Source organism: Engraulis encrasicolus, chromosome 21 (genome assembly GCF_034702125.1).
Source record: "Engraulis encrasicolus isolate BLACKSEA-1 chromosome 21, IST_EnEncr_1.0, whole genome shotgun sequence".
NCBI classification, from domain to species: Eukaryota; Metazoa; Chordata; class Actinopteri; order Clupeiformes; family Engraulidae; genus Engraulis; species Engraulis encrasicolus.
In genome coordinates, this window is record NC_085877.1 from 3,150,962 (window position 1) to 3,171,624 (window position 20,663).

At 45.0% G+C, this 20,663-nt stretch overlaps 1 protein-coding gene across 3 annotated transcripts in view; it reads right to left on the reverse strand.

Annotated features, from left to right (window-relative positions):
- Positions 1-20,663, reverse strand: part of neurl4 (neuralized E3 ubiquitin protein ligase 4) — a 79,347-nt gene that overhangs the window by 26,120 nt on the left and 32,564 nt on the right. For 2 of the 3 annotated variants that reach the window (XM_063187157.1, XM_063187153.1), the window contains 13 exons: positions 19,605-19,693; positions 18,959-19,031; positions 16,939-17,215; positions 14,893-15,074; positions 13,200-13,285; positions 12,249-12,411; positions 9,710-9,920; positions 8,512-8,588; positions 8,079-8,157; positions 6,865-7,034; positions 4,124-4,252; positions 2,248-2,393; positions 425-652 (listed from right to left, as the gene is read on the reverse strand). In XM_063187157.1, the coding sequence (XP_063043227.1) occupies positions 425-652; positions 2,248-2,393; positions 4,124-4,252; positions 6,865-7,034; positions 8,079-8,157; positions 8,512-8,588; positions 9,710-9,920; positions 12,249-12,411; positions 13,200-13,285; positions 14,893-15,074; positions 16,939-17,215; positions 18,959-19,031; positions 19,605-19,693 (1,910 nt within the window). The remainder of the gene's footprint in view (positions 1-424; positions 653-2,247; positions 2,394-4,123; positions 4,253-6,864; positions 7,035-8,078; positions 8,158-8,511; positions 8,589-9,709; positions 9,921-12,248; positions 12,412-13,199; positions 13,286-14,892; positions 15,075-16,938; positions 17,216-18,958; positions 19,032-19,604; positions 19,694-20,663) is intronic. The other variant, XM_063187156.1, reaches the window with a different exon arrangement.

Genomic DNA, 20,663 nt, shown 5'->3' on the forward strand with positions numbered 1-20,663 from the left:
ATGCCCCGCCTCCGTGGAGAAAACAAATAAAGTTTCCCCGCGGTCAGCCTTGCCAAAACATTTTTTGTGGGACTATTCTTCATTCACCATCCAGTTTGCAAATGAGAAAATGACTTTACAATTGAGATTTTGCGATATATTGAAATATAATACTGTTGTTAGTGATGTCATCATGACATATTACTTCCTCGTATGAGGCCACAAGCACAAGTGGAGGACGAAAGGTTGCATATTGGAACACACCCAATGGGAGTTGGAGTTTCCCAGTTGGGCTTTCACTTTCACTTTCACATGCCATAGACTAGGTGAGCAGCTGTACTTCTGCCGCAGAAGTAGGCTGTGACACTGCCCCTCTGAATCTACTTTCCACCTTTCCCCTTCCCCTCATCCCACCCACCCCTCCTCCTCTGTGTCTGTCTCTCACCGTGAGTCTGTCGAGCGAGCAGCCGTAGTTCTGGCGCTGCAGCAGGCCGTTGCGCCGCACCTCGGAGCCGGATAGCAGCCAGGTGCCCTTGGAGCGCAGGTGGGTGAGCGAGGGCAGCTGCTGCGACAGCTCGCTCAGCGGGCACGAGGGCAGCTCCGACGGCTGTAGCGTCGTCAGGCCGATGTGCAGCGAGCCCGCCCACTGCTCCGCCACCTCGTTTATCTTCACCTGTGAAGGGAGAGAGGGATGGAGAGAGAGAGAGAGAGAGAGAGAGAGAGAGAGAGAGAGAGAGAGAGAGAGATAAAGGGGATGGAGGGATATATATATATAAAGGGGAGGGAGGGAGAGAGAGAAAGAGAGAGAACGAGAGAGAGAGAGAGAGAGAGAGAGAGAGAGAGAGAGAGAGAGAAAGAGAAAGAGAGAGAGAGTGTGTTTAATCTTAATGCATGCATCAGGTGAAGCATAAAACAGCATCACATTATTCTTTATTTGGATGGTGCTGTTGAATGGTGGCACCAGTTGGAAACCCTTTGTTCTCTGCTCTTGCTAATGTCAGGGTTTGACCTTGACTACGGTGAAAAGTCAGTAAACAGTGGCCATATTAAAAAAACATAAAAACTCTGTGAGTACTGTGGTTACCCAAATAGTAAGGGTCTAATGTGCTCCTGTCGTCATGAAAATAATCGATATTAGGGTGTCTATAGGTTTGAGTTTTAGGCTTAGTAATGCCATTTTCAAAACAAAACAATTACCCGTCACACAATAATATTCTTTTGAAAAACAACCCCATACGAGTGCTTGCTTTCTTTGCTTTGCTAGCAGGTCATTTAGGATGTCACGTAGTGCATATCACTGACTTTCTTTTGTTGTGCTCTACCTTTCAGGATCAAATACGATGCTGGAAATGTGTCTGTCACAACACATTGGGTTGGTGCTGATACTGACGGTAATATAATGCTGCCATTAAGAGATTCTCCATGACTACATAGTCTTTGGCTTTGGCATTGTGAAGAGTATGAGAATCGCTGAACTGTTTAACATTCTACCCACAACACATGTATCTGATTATGCATGTGGATAAGCATGGGAGGGAAGAACTTTTGACCCCGATGTGATGGATCTCAATTACTTGCATAAGAAATTAAGAGACATCTTGTCCCATGTCGTTATGAAATCGCTACCAACAAGGGCCAGGCTTCTCTGTCCTTCGACATAATGTTTTTTTCTTAAATAATCCGTTTTTTTGACAACAGTGTAATGTAAATGTGTCGTTATTCTTCATCATATTATATCAAGTAACAAAAAATTGCATTGTCTAGCTCAGTGTTTCCCAACCAGGGGTACGTGTACCACTAGGGGTACGCGAGCACACTGCAGGGGGTACTTGGGAAAATTTTATTTTAACAAATGCATGGAGCAAAGTCACACTGGAATAGAAAAAGCGATGTAAAATATGAGTTAGGGGGTACTTATGGTACAACGAAAAGGCTTGGGGGGTACATGAGACAAAAAAGGTTGGGAATCACTGGTCTAGCTTATACTCTTACAAAAAAAATCTTGACTGCACCACGTCCCAAAACAAAAGGACAAGAGGGAAGTATTCTTGACTCAAGTTATGCAAGTTAACTTCTTTATCTTTCTCCACATAATATTTTTTTTTAATTAAAAAACAATGCATTTTCTAAAGTGCCAATGAAGTATTGTCATTGTGTACCAAAGCACAATAGAAAAGCATGGCAATGTTTAAAATTCAAGGTTCACGTGCCAACACTTAATTTCATGTCTGGGTAAGATACTTGGCACTGGTAAGCACTGCGACTCACCTCGAACAGTTCGTCCGTCTTGAGTTCCTTGGCGCTGAAGACCACGCCGTGCGCGTAGCTGCCCACCCTCAGCGCCTGGCAACCGTCTCCCAGCAGCACCATGTTCTTGCCGTGTTTGCTGTGCAACCGATGGGCCACCCCTGCCACTGACACAAGACTCAGTAAGGACTCCGCTCGACACACGGATCAATAACGATATCAGTCACTCACATCAATCACTCAGTCAATCAATGGCACAACCTTCTGCTAAACTACTGCTCAACTACTGAAGCCTCAGTAAAGCTGTCTTAACTGTTCTGTGAAGGAGAGCATACTTGAGGGTTGAGAGGTTGTCTTAGGCAACCATAAGACGACACATGTGGATCAATAACAATATCAGTCACTAAATCAATCAATGACAACCCTCGCCTAAACAAGCCTTCACTGTTCCTTACATTTAACTGTGAAGGGGAGTGAAGTCAAGACAGTTAATCACTCAATGGCACTCAGTTAACCGTCGCCTAAACAGACCTAACTCTTCAAGCCTCAACTAAACTGCCTTAGCTGTTCTGTGAAGGGGAGAGTAAGCATCTATGAAGGGGGAGGCTTGACCCAATCACCAACAATCTGCCTCAACTGAACAGACTCAGTAAGTCCTCCACTCTACAGCTGGAGTCATTACTTCGATCACTGAAACAATCAATCAATGACACAAAACTAAATCACAAAGTCAATCAGTGACACAGACCCCAGTAAACCTTCTCCTAAACAGACTCAGCTGCTCAAGTCTCACCCAAGCTGCCTGAAGTGTTAACTGAGAGTCAAGATTAGTTGACTCAGTACGCACACGACTAAAAAAAGTCATCCGCTCAACAAACGGAGCAATGGCTCCATCTGCCAACCAATGATACAAAACCTGGCTAACTTCTGGATATACAGACTACTCAAGCTTCTACAGAAGCCTTCAAGGTTTTGCGAAGAGGAGTAAGTTGGATCAATACCTCTAAAAGTCAATCCATCCGCCACTCACCCAACCAGTCACTCAATCAATAATGAAAAAAACTGGTGAACTCTTGGCAAAACAGAATACTCAAGCTCTGCCTTCACTTTTCTGTGAAGAGGTGCTTAACTGATGCTCGACTGAATCATCTTCGACTTGAAGACATGAACTCAACAAAATGAAACGACACAAACTCACTCAATCAATGACACAAAAACCAGTTAACGTTTGCCTGAAAAGATTAGACACCTCAAGCCTCAATTATGTTACATTGACTGAGTGATTTCTCAACCCTCAGGTATGCTCAGTAGTAGACATCACTTTATCAGGAGGTGCTGCGTTGCAGTGCCCTGATGCACCCGTACCATACATGCCCATGGGGACTTGGGTTCGAATCCTGCCTGGGTCATTTCCCAACCCAACCACAAATCTCTCCCACTCATCTCCTGTCTCTTCTCACACTTGCCTGTCATAATAAACACCCAAACAGTCAACTAAAAATAAAAACTATTAACTGTCAATTAACAGCAGCAGTATTTGGATCTGTGTGGTGTACCAACATTATCAGAAGTCCTCTCTGAAGTAGAGTTCTCTGCAAAAGAAAAAAAAATGGGGATGCTGTCCAGATGGGGATTTGGCCCAGTTATGTACATGACTCATGCACACCCACTGATGAACGATCTCGTAAACCCTCACGTTGGGAATTGTCCCAGGTATAAAACGGGAACACTACTCCAGGTTGTGTCTAAATATAACCCAATCATAAACTCGTAGTCTCGCAAAACCCTCAGAAAATAAGGTAGAACTGTCACACAGACAGGCTCTAACACATGTGCACACGCACGCACACGCGCACACACACACACACACACACGCACACGCACACACAGCCAGTACCTGGAGAGTGTATGGGGAAGCTCTTCTCTGTGATGTTGCTGGTACATAAGCTGTTGTCCAGCGGCCCTGAAGAGCTGGTGATGGACACCTGCACGCACTGGCCATACAGGTCAACTACAGCAAACACCTCTGCAGAGGAGAGAGGGAGAGAGAGAAAGAGAGAGAGAGAGAGAGAGAGAGAGAGAGAGAGAGAGAGAGAGAGAGAGAGAGAGAAAGAGAGAAAGAGAGAGAAAGAGAGAGGGGGGGGGGGAATAAGCAAAATATTCAAGCGTTAATGCTACTTTATTTACCCCTTATTTTTATTAGGTGTCCACACTTCAAGTTCCAGGACCTTTTGTGAGACCCCCTTCTTGACCAATGTACTGTCTAATATGGAGACAATCCAGTAACACACATATTTGCTCTCGTCGGTCACTGTTCAGCCACACAAAAGAGCTGGCCATTCAGGTCACCTGTATGAAGTACACACCGGAAGAAACAATGTGTTTGCCATATTGTGCATTCCTAAGCTATAGCTGCTGCAACTAGGATGTCCCGGTTCAGGCTCTAAACATGGAAACATAAAAAAGTGTTACCTATTTCGTTTCAGCCCCTATGGGGAATTGCAAAACAGAATAGCTCATCACACCTCAGAAGGTGTTGCCCCTCCAGGGAGACAAGAAACATCAGCCGCCAGCCAGCTATAGTAAATTAAGTCTCTCACAAATACTGGCAGCATCCTGTAGCCTACACTCACCAGCAGTCTGGAGGCATCTGGGAGACCTCCGCTCTGTCGACTGATTTGTTGAAACGAGCTACCAATGGCTACCCAATCCCTAACCCTAACCTCAAGGGGCGCAACTGTCGTGCGTTGTAATGGCTTAATAGCTCAGCTCGATTGGTTGCTCACACCAACACGACTACCCCTCACATCAACCATGTCCTGACCCTTCTCCACAAACAAACCGGTAATAACGCACTACCCAGTAAAGGGCTCCGGTGCTTCCGCGTCAAAGCAAAAAAATGTTGACAAGTTTCCTTTGTAAATCCTTGACAGAATCATCTGGCGGCCGCAGCTCACTGAGCTCCAGCCAGAGCATGCGTGCCGCCAGGTTATTTATAAACCAATGGCCCCCATCTCGGCTGGATGGCTCGCTGGGGGGATAGCCGGTTCCGCGAAACGGTTGCCAACTTGGCAAACCCAGTTTTGCCGCCACACTCTCCCAGGTACCCTGTTTATGGCACTCTGTGCCCAGACACACATCCAGGAGTTCAGTTTGGAACGTTCAGTACTCCACTGTAAACTGTCAAGACACAGAAGGCATCTCCTAACCTCCCTGGTGATGCATCCGAATAACACAACGACTGATCTTTGCCTTTATCATCAGAATTGATAACCCTACTTCATAGTGAAAGAAAAAAGCAGGCCTAGTTACATCATTGAAACGTCTTTCTGAGAGTGCTCACAGAAGGAAAGCAGAAAGAGACAGCAAAGGTTCAGAACCTTCAGTACTCCACTCTACAACCCCGAGCAAACGTACCACAAAACTTCAAAGGCAGTAGACAACTATATAACCCTCACTCTTCCTTGTCACCTGAACTTGTGACATTCCTTCATTTATACAGTAAAAAATACCACCAAAGCATCTAGGGATGCACCGATACACATTTTTTCACTTCCGATCCGATACCGATATCTAAATTTGGATATCTGCCGATACCGATACTACTCCGATCCAATACCAAAACCTCATATATGCATGAATTTCAACTTGAGGTAGGCCCAAGATGACTATTTGGTCAGAAAAGGAAGTCAGAAGAACAGGAAACCAATTCATAAGTAAAAGTAACAAGTGAAAAAGTAACAATCCCATCCTGAAAACTAATATGCAAGTGTTATGACTTCAAATTAACATTACACCTGGCTCAATATCAGTCCTGGGAAAATTCCGATACTTTGGGAAAATTCCGATCCGATCCGATCTCTGAATTATGTTGATATCTGAACCCGATACCGATACACCGATACCGATATCCCATCCCTAAAAGCATCATTGCATCATCTTCCTGAGTGTGTATACGAGAGGACAGCAGGCAGACAGACAGACACTAAAGGGTCTCCTCTTCCAATCCCTGCAGATGTTTGCACAGCACAAACAATGATACGCCTTCTGCATAAATAAGACAATACAAACGGAGCCTCTTCTGAAACATGTGCTTGTGCATACATTTGCATCATTACTTCTCTGGTAATGATGTTTGTATTCAAAGATGAACCCAAACAGGTTCCTAGTAAGTCAAGGTGCATAAAAGGGAGGTGTATGCAATTAGCGACATTTCTCACAGGAGTCCCAAGCCTTTTCTCTCTTCCTCCCTCCCCATTTTCTCTTCTCCCTTGTGTCCTCGCCTTTTCTGTTCCTCCTCCTCTCCATCCCTCGTCATTCTGTCTAACCATACAGTAGGCCCATCCCTCCAACAACTTCCTTGTTTGCATTCTTGCATTCCTCGTGTATGTGACTTCCATTCTGAGATTACATCACTCTTCCTCTGTGTTTCAGACCATTGCAGAGAATCAATCCACCTTTAACTCATTCTTGTAAGTTCACTTGTCAATAATAGCCCAGTGCATTTAGATCGTGTGTATTCATTACAGTCTACCTGATTGCAGCCCAGTGCTTTATAAACCATAATATTCAGTAGTCTAGTGTACCTGAGGGCAGGCCGGTGCTTTATAAACCATAATATTCAGTAGTCTAGTGTACCTGAGGGCAGGCCGGTGCAGGCCACCCCCTGGTCGAGGCCGTTGATGTAGTAGTGCAGGTCCCCTGTGGCCGAGCGCATCATGCCGATGCGGGAGCCCGTGGTGAGGGAGTCCAGATCGCAGCCGTAGTTGTTACGCATGGTGTTGCCATCCTGCATGATGGCCGTGCCACTGAGGAGGGAGAGAGGGACAGAAACAAAGAGGTCAGACAAAAAATAGGGGCAGAAACGAGGTCAAGCGGGCCAACCCAAATACAACTCAGAGGAAGAAGAAAAAGGGGACAGAGACGGTGGTGGTGACAAAAAAAAAGAATTTTAAAGGAAATTTTAAAAAGTGAATAACTTAATTTTAGAGCTTTTAACAAAGTTACTTAATTGCAAGGTCCCTGTTACATGAAATAAGGACAGTTCAAAAATCTGCAACATTATGTACTTGCAAAATGTGAAAAAGGATGAAAGTTTCAAGGTTACAGGAGGCAGAGGAGAGGAAGTAGGAATAAGAGGATTAGGAGAGGAGAGGGGAGAAAAAAAAACATCAGGATCAGAAGAGAAGGGAAAAAGGAAAATGGCCAGGGACAACATCTACACACAGAGACGAGCACCAGCCAGCGCCAAAAATAGGAAGAATGTAGCGCGCGCACACACGCGCGCACACACACACACACACACACACACACACACACACACACACACACACACACACACACACACACACACACACACACACACACACACACACACACACACAGAAAGAATAGAGTGAGCAACGTCACACACACACACTGCATCATGACAATACATATAAATAACGTGCCGATTTGAACAACTACTGCGTGTTTGCATCACAACCTCAGATGATAACTTGTGCATTACAATGCCCCATTAGGGTTAGGGTTAGGGTTTCCTTGCTTGTTTAGCTGTTGTTGGCAAAAGTAAAGCTGCAAAAACATTGCTTTACTGACAGGTTAGTGATGGTTCTAGTCAGGGGGCAGTTTAACATTTCTGCATTTAGCAACAGAAGTTCACTGTGGCAGCAGGAAAACTACTACCATTCCGTGTGTTGCGTGTTGGTGCATTCCGTGTGTTACACCAACACACGGAAAGTACTAGCGTGAAATAAAACGCCTTCTCATGATGCCAGTCTGCACACACCCACACACACACTCACACACACTCACAAACACACACAAACACGCACAAACACAGCAGGGCATACCTGAGCATCCACGTGTCATAGTCTATATCGGTCATGGTGTTGGGAAACTCCAGCTCCTCCGGTCTGATTGCAGTGACTCCTGAGCACAACACACACCCACACAGACACGTGAGACACAGCAGGACAGGAACACAATGACACCTAGTCTGATTAAGGTGACTCTCACACTTAGAGTATTTGGGGCGCACCAAACGTCCCATTTGAACCAAAAGCTTTAACCATTTGTTTCAATTAGTATAAATAATTGCATTTAATACTTCATGTTAATATTATGCATTTGTTGGATAAAAAATGTCAGCCAAGTGTAATGTAATGTAAGCAAGCTATACCCACATCTGTTTGCTACATTGTAGTCTTTTTCTGACTAGCGACAAACAAAATCGAATCACTGATCTGAAAGTGTCCTAAAACACACACTCCTCCGCCATCTTACCTGCTTCGATTGATCCCGACCAGCGGTCTACCATCTTCTGAATCTGAATCTCAAACAACTCTCCGTCTCGAAGGCACCTGGGGAAACACACAGGTAGCACACAAGCATGAACAGATGCTATCGTCATGCATCGTCAGCAGCACAGATCAGTGGAAATACTTCGTAGCCATTCAATTCCTAAGGGAAAAAACAGTACTGTTATTTAAATATTTGTTGTCTTTTTATTTATTCATGACAGGAAAAGTGAGAGATTTTGACAGGAGACGTGGGAGAGAAAGATGGGGAAGATTTGGCAAAGGACCCGGGCCGGAATCGAACCCGGCTCGCCAGCGTAGCCGCCCAATGGCATCGTTTAAGAAGTAGGAAGACTGAGGCGTCGCCACTAAGCTTTCTTTCTAGCTTTTCTTGTCTCTAACATGTCTGTGTCCCGCCATACCAATTGAAGATGACTAGCATCGTTAAAATTGCATATTCCTACATAAAATCGTATGCTTTGCTAAAATGTTAATGTTATTGATATTAACTACTTTGGGTGAGTGCAATCTATTCCCCTATCTCCACCATACCTATTGGAGATGGCTATGGCATCATTGCGCTCGCTCCGGCAGTTCTGATATTAAATCATATTTTTGGTCTATAATTCAGTATATCAATATGTTATTCTCAATGTGTTGTGACATGCCAGTGTCCTGTCGTACCTATTGGAGATGACTATGGCATCGTTGAACTCGCTGCGGCATAGTGGTGTCAACAATAATCGATTCGGCAATGCATCGCAATGTGGGGCAGGGCAATTCAATTCAATGCGGCAAATGCCAGAATCGATGCGGCATATTTTTTCAAGTTTCAATTACTTCCATGGATATTTCCGGAGCAAATGAATGTTGAATTAAATAAAAGCACTTCAAAGCATTGAAAACTGGAAGACTGATACAGAAAACAGACAATAAAATGCTGTTCAGTATCTGACTGCTTGTATTGCCTCATCATGAAATATGTGCTTTGCTCTCAATAGAAATGTAATGCATTGCAATGCATCGTAGAATCGAATCGAAACCTCCCGAATCGTAATCGAATCGAATCGTGAGGGCAGTGCCAATGCACACCACTACTGCGGCAGTTCTGATATTAAATCATATTTTTTATCTATAATTCCATATGTTACTGTATGTTATGACATGTCAGTGTCCTGTCGTACCTATTGGAGATGACTATGGCATCGTTGAACTCGCTGCGGCAGTTCTGGCGCAGGGCGGTGCGTCCTCCGTTGGTGATGACGGCGTTGGTGCCGTGCAGCTGGTGGAAGCGCAGGTCGTTGGTGGGGTTGGCCCCGCCCACCGAGCAGGGGCTGCCGGGAGACATGGCCGTCGGGCCCTCCGAGCAGTCGTCCGGCAGGGGAGGCAGGTCCGCTGGAGACAGAGGAGAGGGAGAGAGAGTTAATGCATGTGGAAGAGAGTTACAGAGAGAGAGTTACAGAGAGAGAGAGAGAGAGAGAGAGAGAGAGAGAGAGAGAGAGAGAGAGAGAGAGAGAGAGAGAGAGAGAGAGAGAGAGAGAGAGAGAGAGAGAGAGAGAGAGAGAGAGTTAATGTATGTGAAAAAGATGTGGAAGAGAGTTACAGAGAGAGAGAGAGAGAGAGACAGAAAGAGACAGACAGAAAGAGACAGACACAGAGACAGAGAGAGAGAGAGAGAGAGAGAGAGAGAGAGAGAGAGAGAGGGTACAGGAACACAGAGAGACAGACAGACAGCACAGAAAGAGAGAGAGGACGAGGAGGCAGTAGAAACAGATGCCAACAGCCGGAGAGACAGACAGCCACACAGACAGACAGATACTGACTAACAGCCTAGAGAGGAGTGGAGGGAAAAGTCAGACAGTCAGACAGACGGAAAGGAATAGACGGGGGTGGGGGCAGAAATCAGAGACAGAAAGGGGGAATACGGGGGAAAAACGCTCAAACAGCCAGAGGAAACCGATTACATGGCGAAATGAAATCGGAAGAAAGAAGCGAGAGAGAGCACAAAGAGACAGCACTGTGTAAAGAGAAGACATTGACACGAGAAGACAGGCCCGAGACCAGAGCATGAATAAAATGCAAATCTGTAGTCTGGTGCCTTACGCAACGCTATATGCATAATTCTACACATACACACACACATACTGTACAGGCACACACACCATTTGCACCCACTTCCCCTGACGTTCCACACCTCCTCTCTCTGATCCCCTTTCTCCTTCATCTTTTCGCTCACTTAAAATACTACAAGGTGCACACGTGCAACAAAAGTAAACACAAGTACCTTGATAAACATATCACGGACCAGGATGGAAAGGCTCTGTACGCCGTATTAGCCCGGCAAAGTCTATGTTATTGATCTTTAAGTTAGAACAGCCTACGTGATCAATACATCGCCCATCAATAAAATAGACTTTTGTGAAGCTGTAGCAGAGCTAACAGAATCTCTCTCTCCCTCTCGCTAATGTCTTTCCCGCTCAAAACAACTTTCTTATCGCACCGTCTTTCTGTCTGTTTTCACTCAGTGACTATTTTCTTATCCATCGTGCCATCCCTTGTTCAATCTACAACTTCCACAATCTCTCCTTTCCCTTCTTTCTCAAAACCCCCTCTGTCCAAAAGGTCTTTTTCGCTTTCGCCTTCTTTCCGCTTGCATCTCTCTCTCTCTCTCTCTCTCTCTCTCTCTCTCTCATACCCATGTTGTGTATCTGATGTCAGTTTTTACTTCCCTGCCCATCGTTCTAATGGTAAGCGAAGAGCGAAGAGTACGAAGAGCTTTGTTGCAAAATCACATAGATCCATTTTGGAACATTTCGAGAAATGTACATTTGTGTACATTTTTGCATTGCATTGCAAATCCATTTTAGACTGTTCAAAAAGTATGTTGTCGAAATATTTGAATGGCAAGAATTCACACAAAGATGATATTACGTCTGAACAGTCATTTCCAATAATAAAATGCAAAAGTCAAAAATGTGCATTTTGCAATGAAACTCTTCATATGTTTTTTTAAATCTCACACACTTGTACAATATTTCTTAACTTTTTTTTTTTAATGATTTCTCTCCCTCCCTCTCCCATTACAAGTCTCTACCGCGCCCTTCCTTTTCAGTCTCCGTCTCTTATCCTTTTTACCATCTCGACTCCTCGTCGATCTTTTTGATAAATTTCACTTCCGCGATCTGCCTTCATGCCAAGTGTCTCTCTAGAGCGGTCTCTTGACCATGCTTCTATCTGACCTCTCGGCCTCCTTTTGTCTGTGCCTGTGTCTTTCTCTTCCACAATAGGCCCTTCTTTCTCCAAGTATCTCTCTTTCTCTCTCCCTTTTTCCCATCTTTTATCCAAGTGTCTCTTACTATCTCTCTTTTCCATTGTATTCTCCTACTCTCGGTTTCTGTTTCTCCTTACCCCTGTCATGTCACCCATGATGGTGGCCTGGGCTACCTGTCCGTAGAGTTCAACGCTCGCTCTCGCTCTCACTCTCTCTCTCTCTCTCTCTGTCTGTCTGTCTGTCTGTCTCTGTCTGTCTGTCTCTCTCTCTCTCTCTCTCTCTCTCTCTCTCTCTCTCTCTCTCTCTCTCTCTCTCTCTCTCTCTCTCTCTCTCTCTCTCTCTCTCTCTCTCTCTCTCTCTGTCTGTCTCTGTCCCTCTCTTTCTCTGTCTCTCTCTTGCTCTCACTCTCTATCGCTCTTGCTCTTCCATTCTCTCTCTCTCTCTCTCCTTACCCATGTCGTCCATGATGGTGGCCTGGGCTGCCTGTCCGTAGAGGTCCACCACGGCGTAGACGCAGGCCGGCACATTCCAAGCGGCGGGGCCCTGAGCCACCCCGTTCACGAAGAAGTGCAGACTGCCATCCTCCTTCCGCACCACGCCCACCGTGTCACCCGCCTGGAGGAAGAGGAGGAGGAGATCGAGGTGGAGGAGAGGAGAGGAGAGGAGAGGAGAGGAGAGGAGAGGAGAGGAGAGGAGAGGGGAGGAGAGAGGAGTGGAGAAATTAGGACAGAAGGAGAGGATAGGGGGTATGAGATAAGAGGGGAGGGGGGGTTAAGGGGGGTGGAGGACAGGACAGCAGGATGGAGGGGAGGAGTAGAGATGGGTGGATGAGATAAGGAGGAGAGGCAAGGGGGAGAGAGAGGGAGGGGGATGAGGGAGAAAGTAATGGACAAATAGATCAATAAAGAGGACAAAGGATGGCAGATGAAAGAAGACAAGAATAAAAAGTGACATGGAGCAAAAAAACAGACAGGAGATAGACAGAAAGACCAATAACCCAAAATAGAATAGAAAGAAGACATAAAAAGTGACAGAGATGAGAAAAAGGATGATAGCAGGAGGTAGACACAGGTCAGCAAGGCACGACAACTTTAAAACAACAAAAGAATAAGTGAAGAGCCAAAAGCTTAGACGGAGGTAGACAGAGATCAACATTATCCCATTAACACCTAACTGGTTTAAAAATTGAACAGAAATGTCAATACTTAAAAGGTGATCAACTCTGCATAGATGCTGCAGCTAGTTTTGCTGCACCTTTAACCCCTTATTGGATTAATCAACACAAGGTCAACAGGCTTACATGTCATACAACCCCTTCAAAAAGAAAACAGGTTCCGACAGCAGCAGTGGATACAATCGCTGCACATGACTAAAGAGAGAGAGAGAGCGAGTCCATCACTCACTTTGAGGCGGTCCAGGTTATGACCGTATTCATCCAGGATGGTGGTGCCATTATGCATCACGCCATTCCCCGTCATCATCCACGTCCCTGGATGGAGAGAGAGAGAGAGAGAGAGAGAGAGAGTGTGTGAGTGTGTGAGTGTGTGAGTGTGTGAGTGTGTGAGTGTGTGAGTGTGTGAGTGAGTGAGTGAGTGAGTGAGTGAGTGAGTGAGTGAGTGAGTGAGTGAGTGAGAGAGAGAGAGAGAGAGAGAGAGAGAGAGAGAGAGAGAGAGAGAGAGAGAGGAAGACCTGTGAAGGGGAGACCCAATGGCAGGAAAGCCTACAGACTAGTCTTTTCTAACGTCAGTGCACTCATCTCATGAGTCAGAGCACACTGGTTTCAGGAAACGGATATCTTCATCACTCCCTGCGGGTATTGAATAGCTATTTTCAGACCTGACGCTAAAATGACAGAGTCTAAAGTGCAGCGGCTTTTAAAAACATTATTCATCATTATTTGCCGCAGGGATGCTGTTCTCCGCTCCTCTTCCGTTCCTGCATGACTTTGTGGCAGTTGCATATTCTTGTTTATATGGGATAACTGTTGAATGGGTGGACGGATTTTTAACAAATCTTGTGTATCAGCACTCCACAAAAGATACATGAATTGATTAGCTGGTGTAGGCCAACACGATCAAGATGGTGACTCTACCCATTTTGAACAGCACAGATGAATGTGCAGACAGCCAGAGAGATGTATGACTCTGGCACATAGATTGCTCTGGCACCTTCGTTAGATGCCATAATAAAACAACAACAGTTCTTTAGGTCAGGCTACAAGTTATAAGGTATATTTGGTACGGATGTTTTTTAGGGCTTTTGTGTCTTTTTTACTGATAGGGCAGTCGAGAGTATGACCAAAAGAGAGTAGGGGAGAAAAAGATGGGGCAGGGCTCGAACTTGGGTCCCCATGGGTATGCAAGCCCACATGTGGGAGGGCTTAGCATGCTGCACCACACCGTCCCCCTGAATGTGTTTTTGCCGTCACCATGGCATCACGAGTCAAGCTGTTTACGAGGAAAGTCACTTCACTTATCGGTTGTAGAACTATAGTTAGGGAACAAAATATGCCTTCTAAATCGTTGGCTAGTTTGCCTTTTCGCTGGTAAACAATGTGCCATTGCTAAGCAATAGTAGCAAAATGTCAGGATGACTGACTCCAAGGCTTAGAAGCAGGCTTGTACATATCCTCGGTTAAGGTTTCCCGCTCCACGTCAGATTTACGATAGTGTAACATTTACAAAATAGTTATCAGATTTCCAAAAGGGGGTCAATGTGTGATGGCCAGTCTTTCAAATTGCCATTTTCAGCCAACTCCTTTGAATATTTTGTATTCCAGAACGTTGCAAAAGCTAAGAGTAAACCAGCATATATCGTCAGTTGTGCTTTTACACAATATACTTTTAAAAATTCTATGATACTTTCTGACTGGAAAAACATCTATTGAATTTCCATGACATTCCAGGATTTCCATGACCTGTGGGAACCCTGTCGGTTTGTGTGTGTGTGTGTGTGTGTGTGTGTGTGTGTGTGTGTGTGTGTGTGTGTGTGTGTGTGTGTGTGTGTGTGTGTGTGTGTGTGTGTGTGTGTGTGTGTGTGTGTGTGTGTGTGTGCGTGTGCGTGCGTTAGAAGGCGATGTGTGTGTTTGCTGTATACCTGAGCGCAGGTTGGTCATGGTGGAGGGCAGCTGCAGGTAGGCGGGGTTGTGTGTCGTCACGCCGATCTCGATGGAGCCCGCCCACTTGTCCACCATCTTGTCGATGCGCACCTGGAAGACCTCGTTGGAGCGCAGCGGCCGGCTGCTCAGGACCACCCCGTGGTTGAAGTCGTCAGTCGCACTGCCCGACAAACATTTCAAAAATAGAACCATATTACATATCAATATATCCCGGCTCCTCCAATTGCTTCCAACAACCTCGTTCCTCAAGACTCATCAACATTATCATCAAGGATGTCTCTGTCTGCGCTTATATGGTGACCATCAAAAGAGAAGACGCAAAAGTGGCGTCTCCTCTTCAATTTTTTGATGCCTTTTATTAAAGGATGACTGCGAGTGAAAACCACCAAATATTTTATCAGAAGTGTCTTACGTTTATATGGCAACCGCACCATTGGGGTCTGAAAATGGAAAAAATCTTTAAAAAGTGTGACATAAAGGTGTATGCGACCTGAACATGTTTTGGCAGTTTTGTCATTTAGACGGAGGCACAACCCGGGTCGTCTTCAAAACTTCCCTCTCTAGAAGAAGTCATTAGATTTTTTAGGTTTTTAGGCCCCTATGGCAGGATTGTCATGAAAACAAAAGGCACTTCTGTGATCAAATATTTTGTTGTTTCCCCTCGCAATCCTCCTCATTTCAATGGCACCTTGAACAGCAAAAAGCTGAGGATGAGGGTGGAGGAGGTAGGGGAGGTGCCATAGAAGAGGGCCTGCATGAGGTGCCTGATTCCTTCATCCCTTCACTGTTTCCTCCACGGAGGAGGGATGAAACTGAGGCACGAGGCCAGAGGAGGGATGTTGAGATCACACCACTGAAGATCAAGGAGGCAATCTATGCGACAACTTCCACCAAACAGCTTCAATACAGCCAAGCCAACGTTATTGGGAACAAGGGTTTGAAGATATCATCATCTTCTTCTTCTTTCTTAAAAAAACGTTTAATTAAACTGCTACAGTAACAGCTAACGTAATGTTTGTTCAGGGCTATTCAGAGATGTATTTTACAGCAGTGATGATACACATGATGGGCATAGACTATCCTGTTACCAGAGGTCGTCTGATTACCCTCTATGATGCATCATTACAGTAATATCCCCACCCACCTCTGTTTGTTGCCTTTTTTAAACCTTTCATGAGTCATGAAAGACGTTTCATAGCCTGAGTAAGAATTCACTGGAGCTTACCGGAGCTTAATGCTATATAAAAATATATATATATATAATATGCTTCAGGTTTCCAAAACCCTGCGAATCACTGTAGTCAATTAAAAAGAAAACTGTCTTGCTGCTTGTGCAGATGAGAAAAGGAAAGATATTTTTAGACGAATGCAATCTGGACTTTTGAAGTGTGGGGCAGGTCCCACTAGAGGAGAATCCAGTCATTGGGGATGTAAGAGCAATTTACCATGAGTTCTCCATATGTAAATTAGATTTAAGAGAGGTAGTGGTGTCCACATCCAAAAAAGTAGATGCGGGACAAAAAAAAACATCAATATAAAATAAAAGTGGAATGTTCATCACACACTTCTTCTCGTTCTATACAGTCCGCGGCGCGTATATTCATCTCAAGTGAACGTTTTCAAGATCTCTTCATCAGACTTGCATTATTTTGCTATGAATGAGGCTTGATCAAATCTTCACCCTCTAAAACAGGCAATGGTAAATGTTAAATGGACTGCATTTATATAGCGTTTCCACTCCTTCGAACACTCGCAGCACTTTACATTGCATGCCTCACATTCTCCCATTCACACTCACATTCACACACCAGTGGCAGTGGCTGCCACGCAGGATACCACCCTGCCACTCTGCAAGAAGCAATTTGGAGTTAAGTATCTTGCTCAAGGACAAATCGATGGGGTCAGGCAGAGTGGGGGTCGAACCTACAACCCTCTGGTTACCAAACAGGCTCACTACCACAAGAGCCACCACCGCCCCAATGACAGAAATTACTTGAAAACCACCAATAAAATCAACCACTCACTGTGGGCGCAGTGCCGTCCTCCCGTCGCTGATGATGGCCGCCTTCTGCCCGCAGTTGGGGTGGAAGAGCAGCCGGTCCTGCGCCTCGGGGTCGGGGGTGAGCGAGGAGAGCGCGGGCCGGGGCCGGCCCACGTCCGGCGAGAGGGCGCGCATGATGGCGTTGTTGCGCCGCAGCCGGTCGCTGTGGTTGTGGTTGTGGACAATGGTCACCTTCACGGCCATACCGTACAGGTCAACCACGCCGTACACCACAGCCGGGGTCTGGGCCGCCGCTACTCCTGGGAGAACAGAACAGAAGTTAACTAAGTACTGCCATTATTTACCCATTGACGCCTGATGTTGCGTAGCGCCACATTGGCCCTGGCACCTGGAGCTGCATTACGTAACATTCAGGCTGATGAGATTTGAGACAACTTAATTAAAAATCTCTGTTTGTTTGACATCAATGAACACATTCTAATGTGAAGATGAAGGTCTTAGTGTTTCAATGCAACTTAGTGCATATTTTTATGTGCTTCAGAAGCTGAGATATTTAAGTTTTTACAGGCTGAGGGTAGCTTTTCTTAAAAAGGGCTCAGGCATTCAGCACCCTTTTTTGCAGGTGCCTTAGGCATCAATGGGATAACAAGTCACTCTCTGAATTAACATTGAAACATTGAAGCAAACATTTGAGCTAATGAGACCAAGCAATCCGTCAAACAGTGAGTGATCAATAACAGTACAGGTCCACCTCACCGTACACCATGCTGGGGGTTAACTAAGTACTGCCATTATAAACAAGTCACTCTCTGAATTAACATGGCTAACTCCTGTTAGCCAACAAAACCATTAATTTAAAAAAAACTATTTTCTGCGCAAACATTTGTGCAAACAAAATCAAGCAAGCCGTCAAACAGTGAGTGGTCAATAACAGTACAGGTCCACCTCACCGTACACCACGCCGGGAGTCTGGGCTGCCATAACACTTGATGGCAAACAAACAAGTCAACAAAAACAAGTCACTGTTCTGAACAAGCATAGGAGTAAACAAAGCCAGCGGTTCACCGCACCGCACAGCACACTGGAAGTCTGGGCTGCCGCTACGCCTGGTAGCAAAACAAACTAGTCAGCAAAATGTCAATAAAAAATACAAACAAGCACACAAACAAATAAACAAGACAATAAAAACAAGCCACTGCTAACTAATCAACTCCTGGCGTCTGTGCTGCCACTATGCCTGACAGCAACAAAACAAGTCAACAAAGCAAGTAAAAAAAAACATTTAAGTCAGGGCCACCGATACACACGTTAGCAAATAAACAAGTCAACAAACAAGACAATCTTTTAAAAAACAATACAAGTCTGGGGCGCTGCTATGCTGGTTAGCAGACAAAACACTCAACCAAAACAAATAAATAAATAAACAAAACGTGCAATTCTGGTCCACCCCTGTGCCTAATAACAAACAAAGAAGTCAACAACCAGAGCAAATAAAAACAAAGTCTCTCTTCTGAAAAATGAGCTACCAGACTAGGCTGCTACTACTCTTGTTAGCAAACAAAGTAAGTAAAAACAAGTCAGTCTTCTGAGCAAACCTATGAGTCTAGAGGACGCAGCTGCTCTTGTTAGCAAACAAGCAAGTCAACAAGTAATCAATCCAATCAATAGAACAATATACTGTTCCAATCAACCACATGAGTGGCCAAAACGAAGCAAGCTGTAAGGCAGTGAGAGGCTTGTGTTTTTATCTCGGCAGTCAATACGAGGAAGAAATTGAAGTTGATAGCAGGGTGGCCGTTGGAGGAAACAAGCGGTGAATTGTCCAGAGTGACAAACGCTAAGTTAATAAAACACAAGGAATCCTGTGACGCTGATTTGAGTCATTTTGCCGTTTATCAAGACTGTTACTAAGAAACAACACAGAAGTGAAGGGAAAACATAACCCCTTTCTGTTTTTTCAACAGAGCAAACTTCGAGGTGTTGAGATACAGTATGGGCAGTGTGAATCAGGACACACGAGTTGGAGATGTTGCAGTGCTGACCTTGGTCTATGCCGTTGATGTAGAAGTGCAGCGCCCCACTGGCTTTCCTCATCAGACCTATGTGATCTCCCTCCTAATAGAGAGAGAGAGAGAGAGAGAGAGAGAGAGACAGACAGACAGACAGACAGACAGACAGACAGACAGACAGACAGACAGACAGACAGAAAGAAACGGGAGGGAGCGAAAAGATTCAGGAGCAAACAGAGAGAGAGACACAGAGAGAGAGAGAGAGAGAGAGAGAGAGAGACAGAGAGAGAGAGACAGAGAGAGAGAGAGAGAGAGAGAGAGAGAGAGAGAGAGAGAGAGAGAGAGAGAGAGAGAGAGAGAGAGAGAGAGAGAGAGAGAGAGAGAGAGAGAGAGAGAGAGAGCAAGAAGGGAAAGGGACGCAGAGAAAGAGGGAGGGGGATACAAATTTGACATGTAGTTATTCTGTTAGACTGATCACATGCAATCAAGCAAGCAAGCACCCACGCACTCACACAGACACCACAGCCTCTCTCAAACACACTCAGCCACACACACACACACACACACATTCTCACACACACACACATTCTCACACACACACACACACACACACACACACACACACACACACACACACACACACACACACACACACACACACACACACACACAGACTCACTTGTAGTTCATCCAGGCTGAATTCACAGTACTCCCGTCGAGTGCCTTTTCCGTTGGTCAGAATTCCACAACCACTCATCATAATCGTTCCTGCAAGACACACGGACACGAGACGCCAGCCCGTTACATAACAAAAGAGACTCTCATACACGCCACCCTCGGACCACATTACATTTATCAGGCTTCACCAACGGTCATAACGGGCATTTTGAATCAGAGAGAGAAAAATGTGTTCCTTTTGAAATGGAACAATGTGTCATGTAAGTTATAGGCCAGCTATTAACCTTTTACTTAATCGTTACTTTTCATTTATAAGCTCAACAAGATGTTGTACTACACTTACTCTATGCACATTTTGGAAATAATGTGTGCTTATTGAAATATTTTTTCAAAATGTTACACTTCAAAATGGGTGTACTCATTATCGGTGTGCACTGTATATGCATGATGAGTGGAGATACTAAAACTGCCATCTTATAACACAGATCACAGATTTTGCCCTATGGCTTGAGGCCATTTTGAAAATTTTATGTGTTTCTTCCTTGGCTTCAGTTACAGACCCCCCTGCAGCGTGTTTCCTGAAAATCTGCTGAGTAGTTTGTGCGGAAAATTACACCAAACACAAAACAGAGCCGAAAACATAGAAAGGAAAAGGACAAAACCAAGAACTTAAAGCGATGGTTCGGAGTAGAATCACCTAATGCCATTTGAAACGTGACACCCATCCACCTTTACACCCGAAGTGTTTTCTGCCGCAGGCTTACATCAACAGAGTTGCCGTGTTATTCGATGTTTATTCCGGATAGCTTGACTCAAGCGCATATGGATCCTGGGCACCGTCTCCAAACTTTCCCCACAAAAATAACATGTCATGACACCAAACTTCTACAGTATAACAAATGTGGTTTGTACTCACAAAAAGATGAATTTGAAACTTTGTACATAGTCCAGGAGTTTATTAGTAACAACACACGAGACGATTAGCTTTTCTGCTGCTAAACATCCGTCGACGTCACTTCCTCCAGCTGGGACTTTGTTGATGGAAACAAATACACGTGAG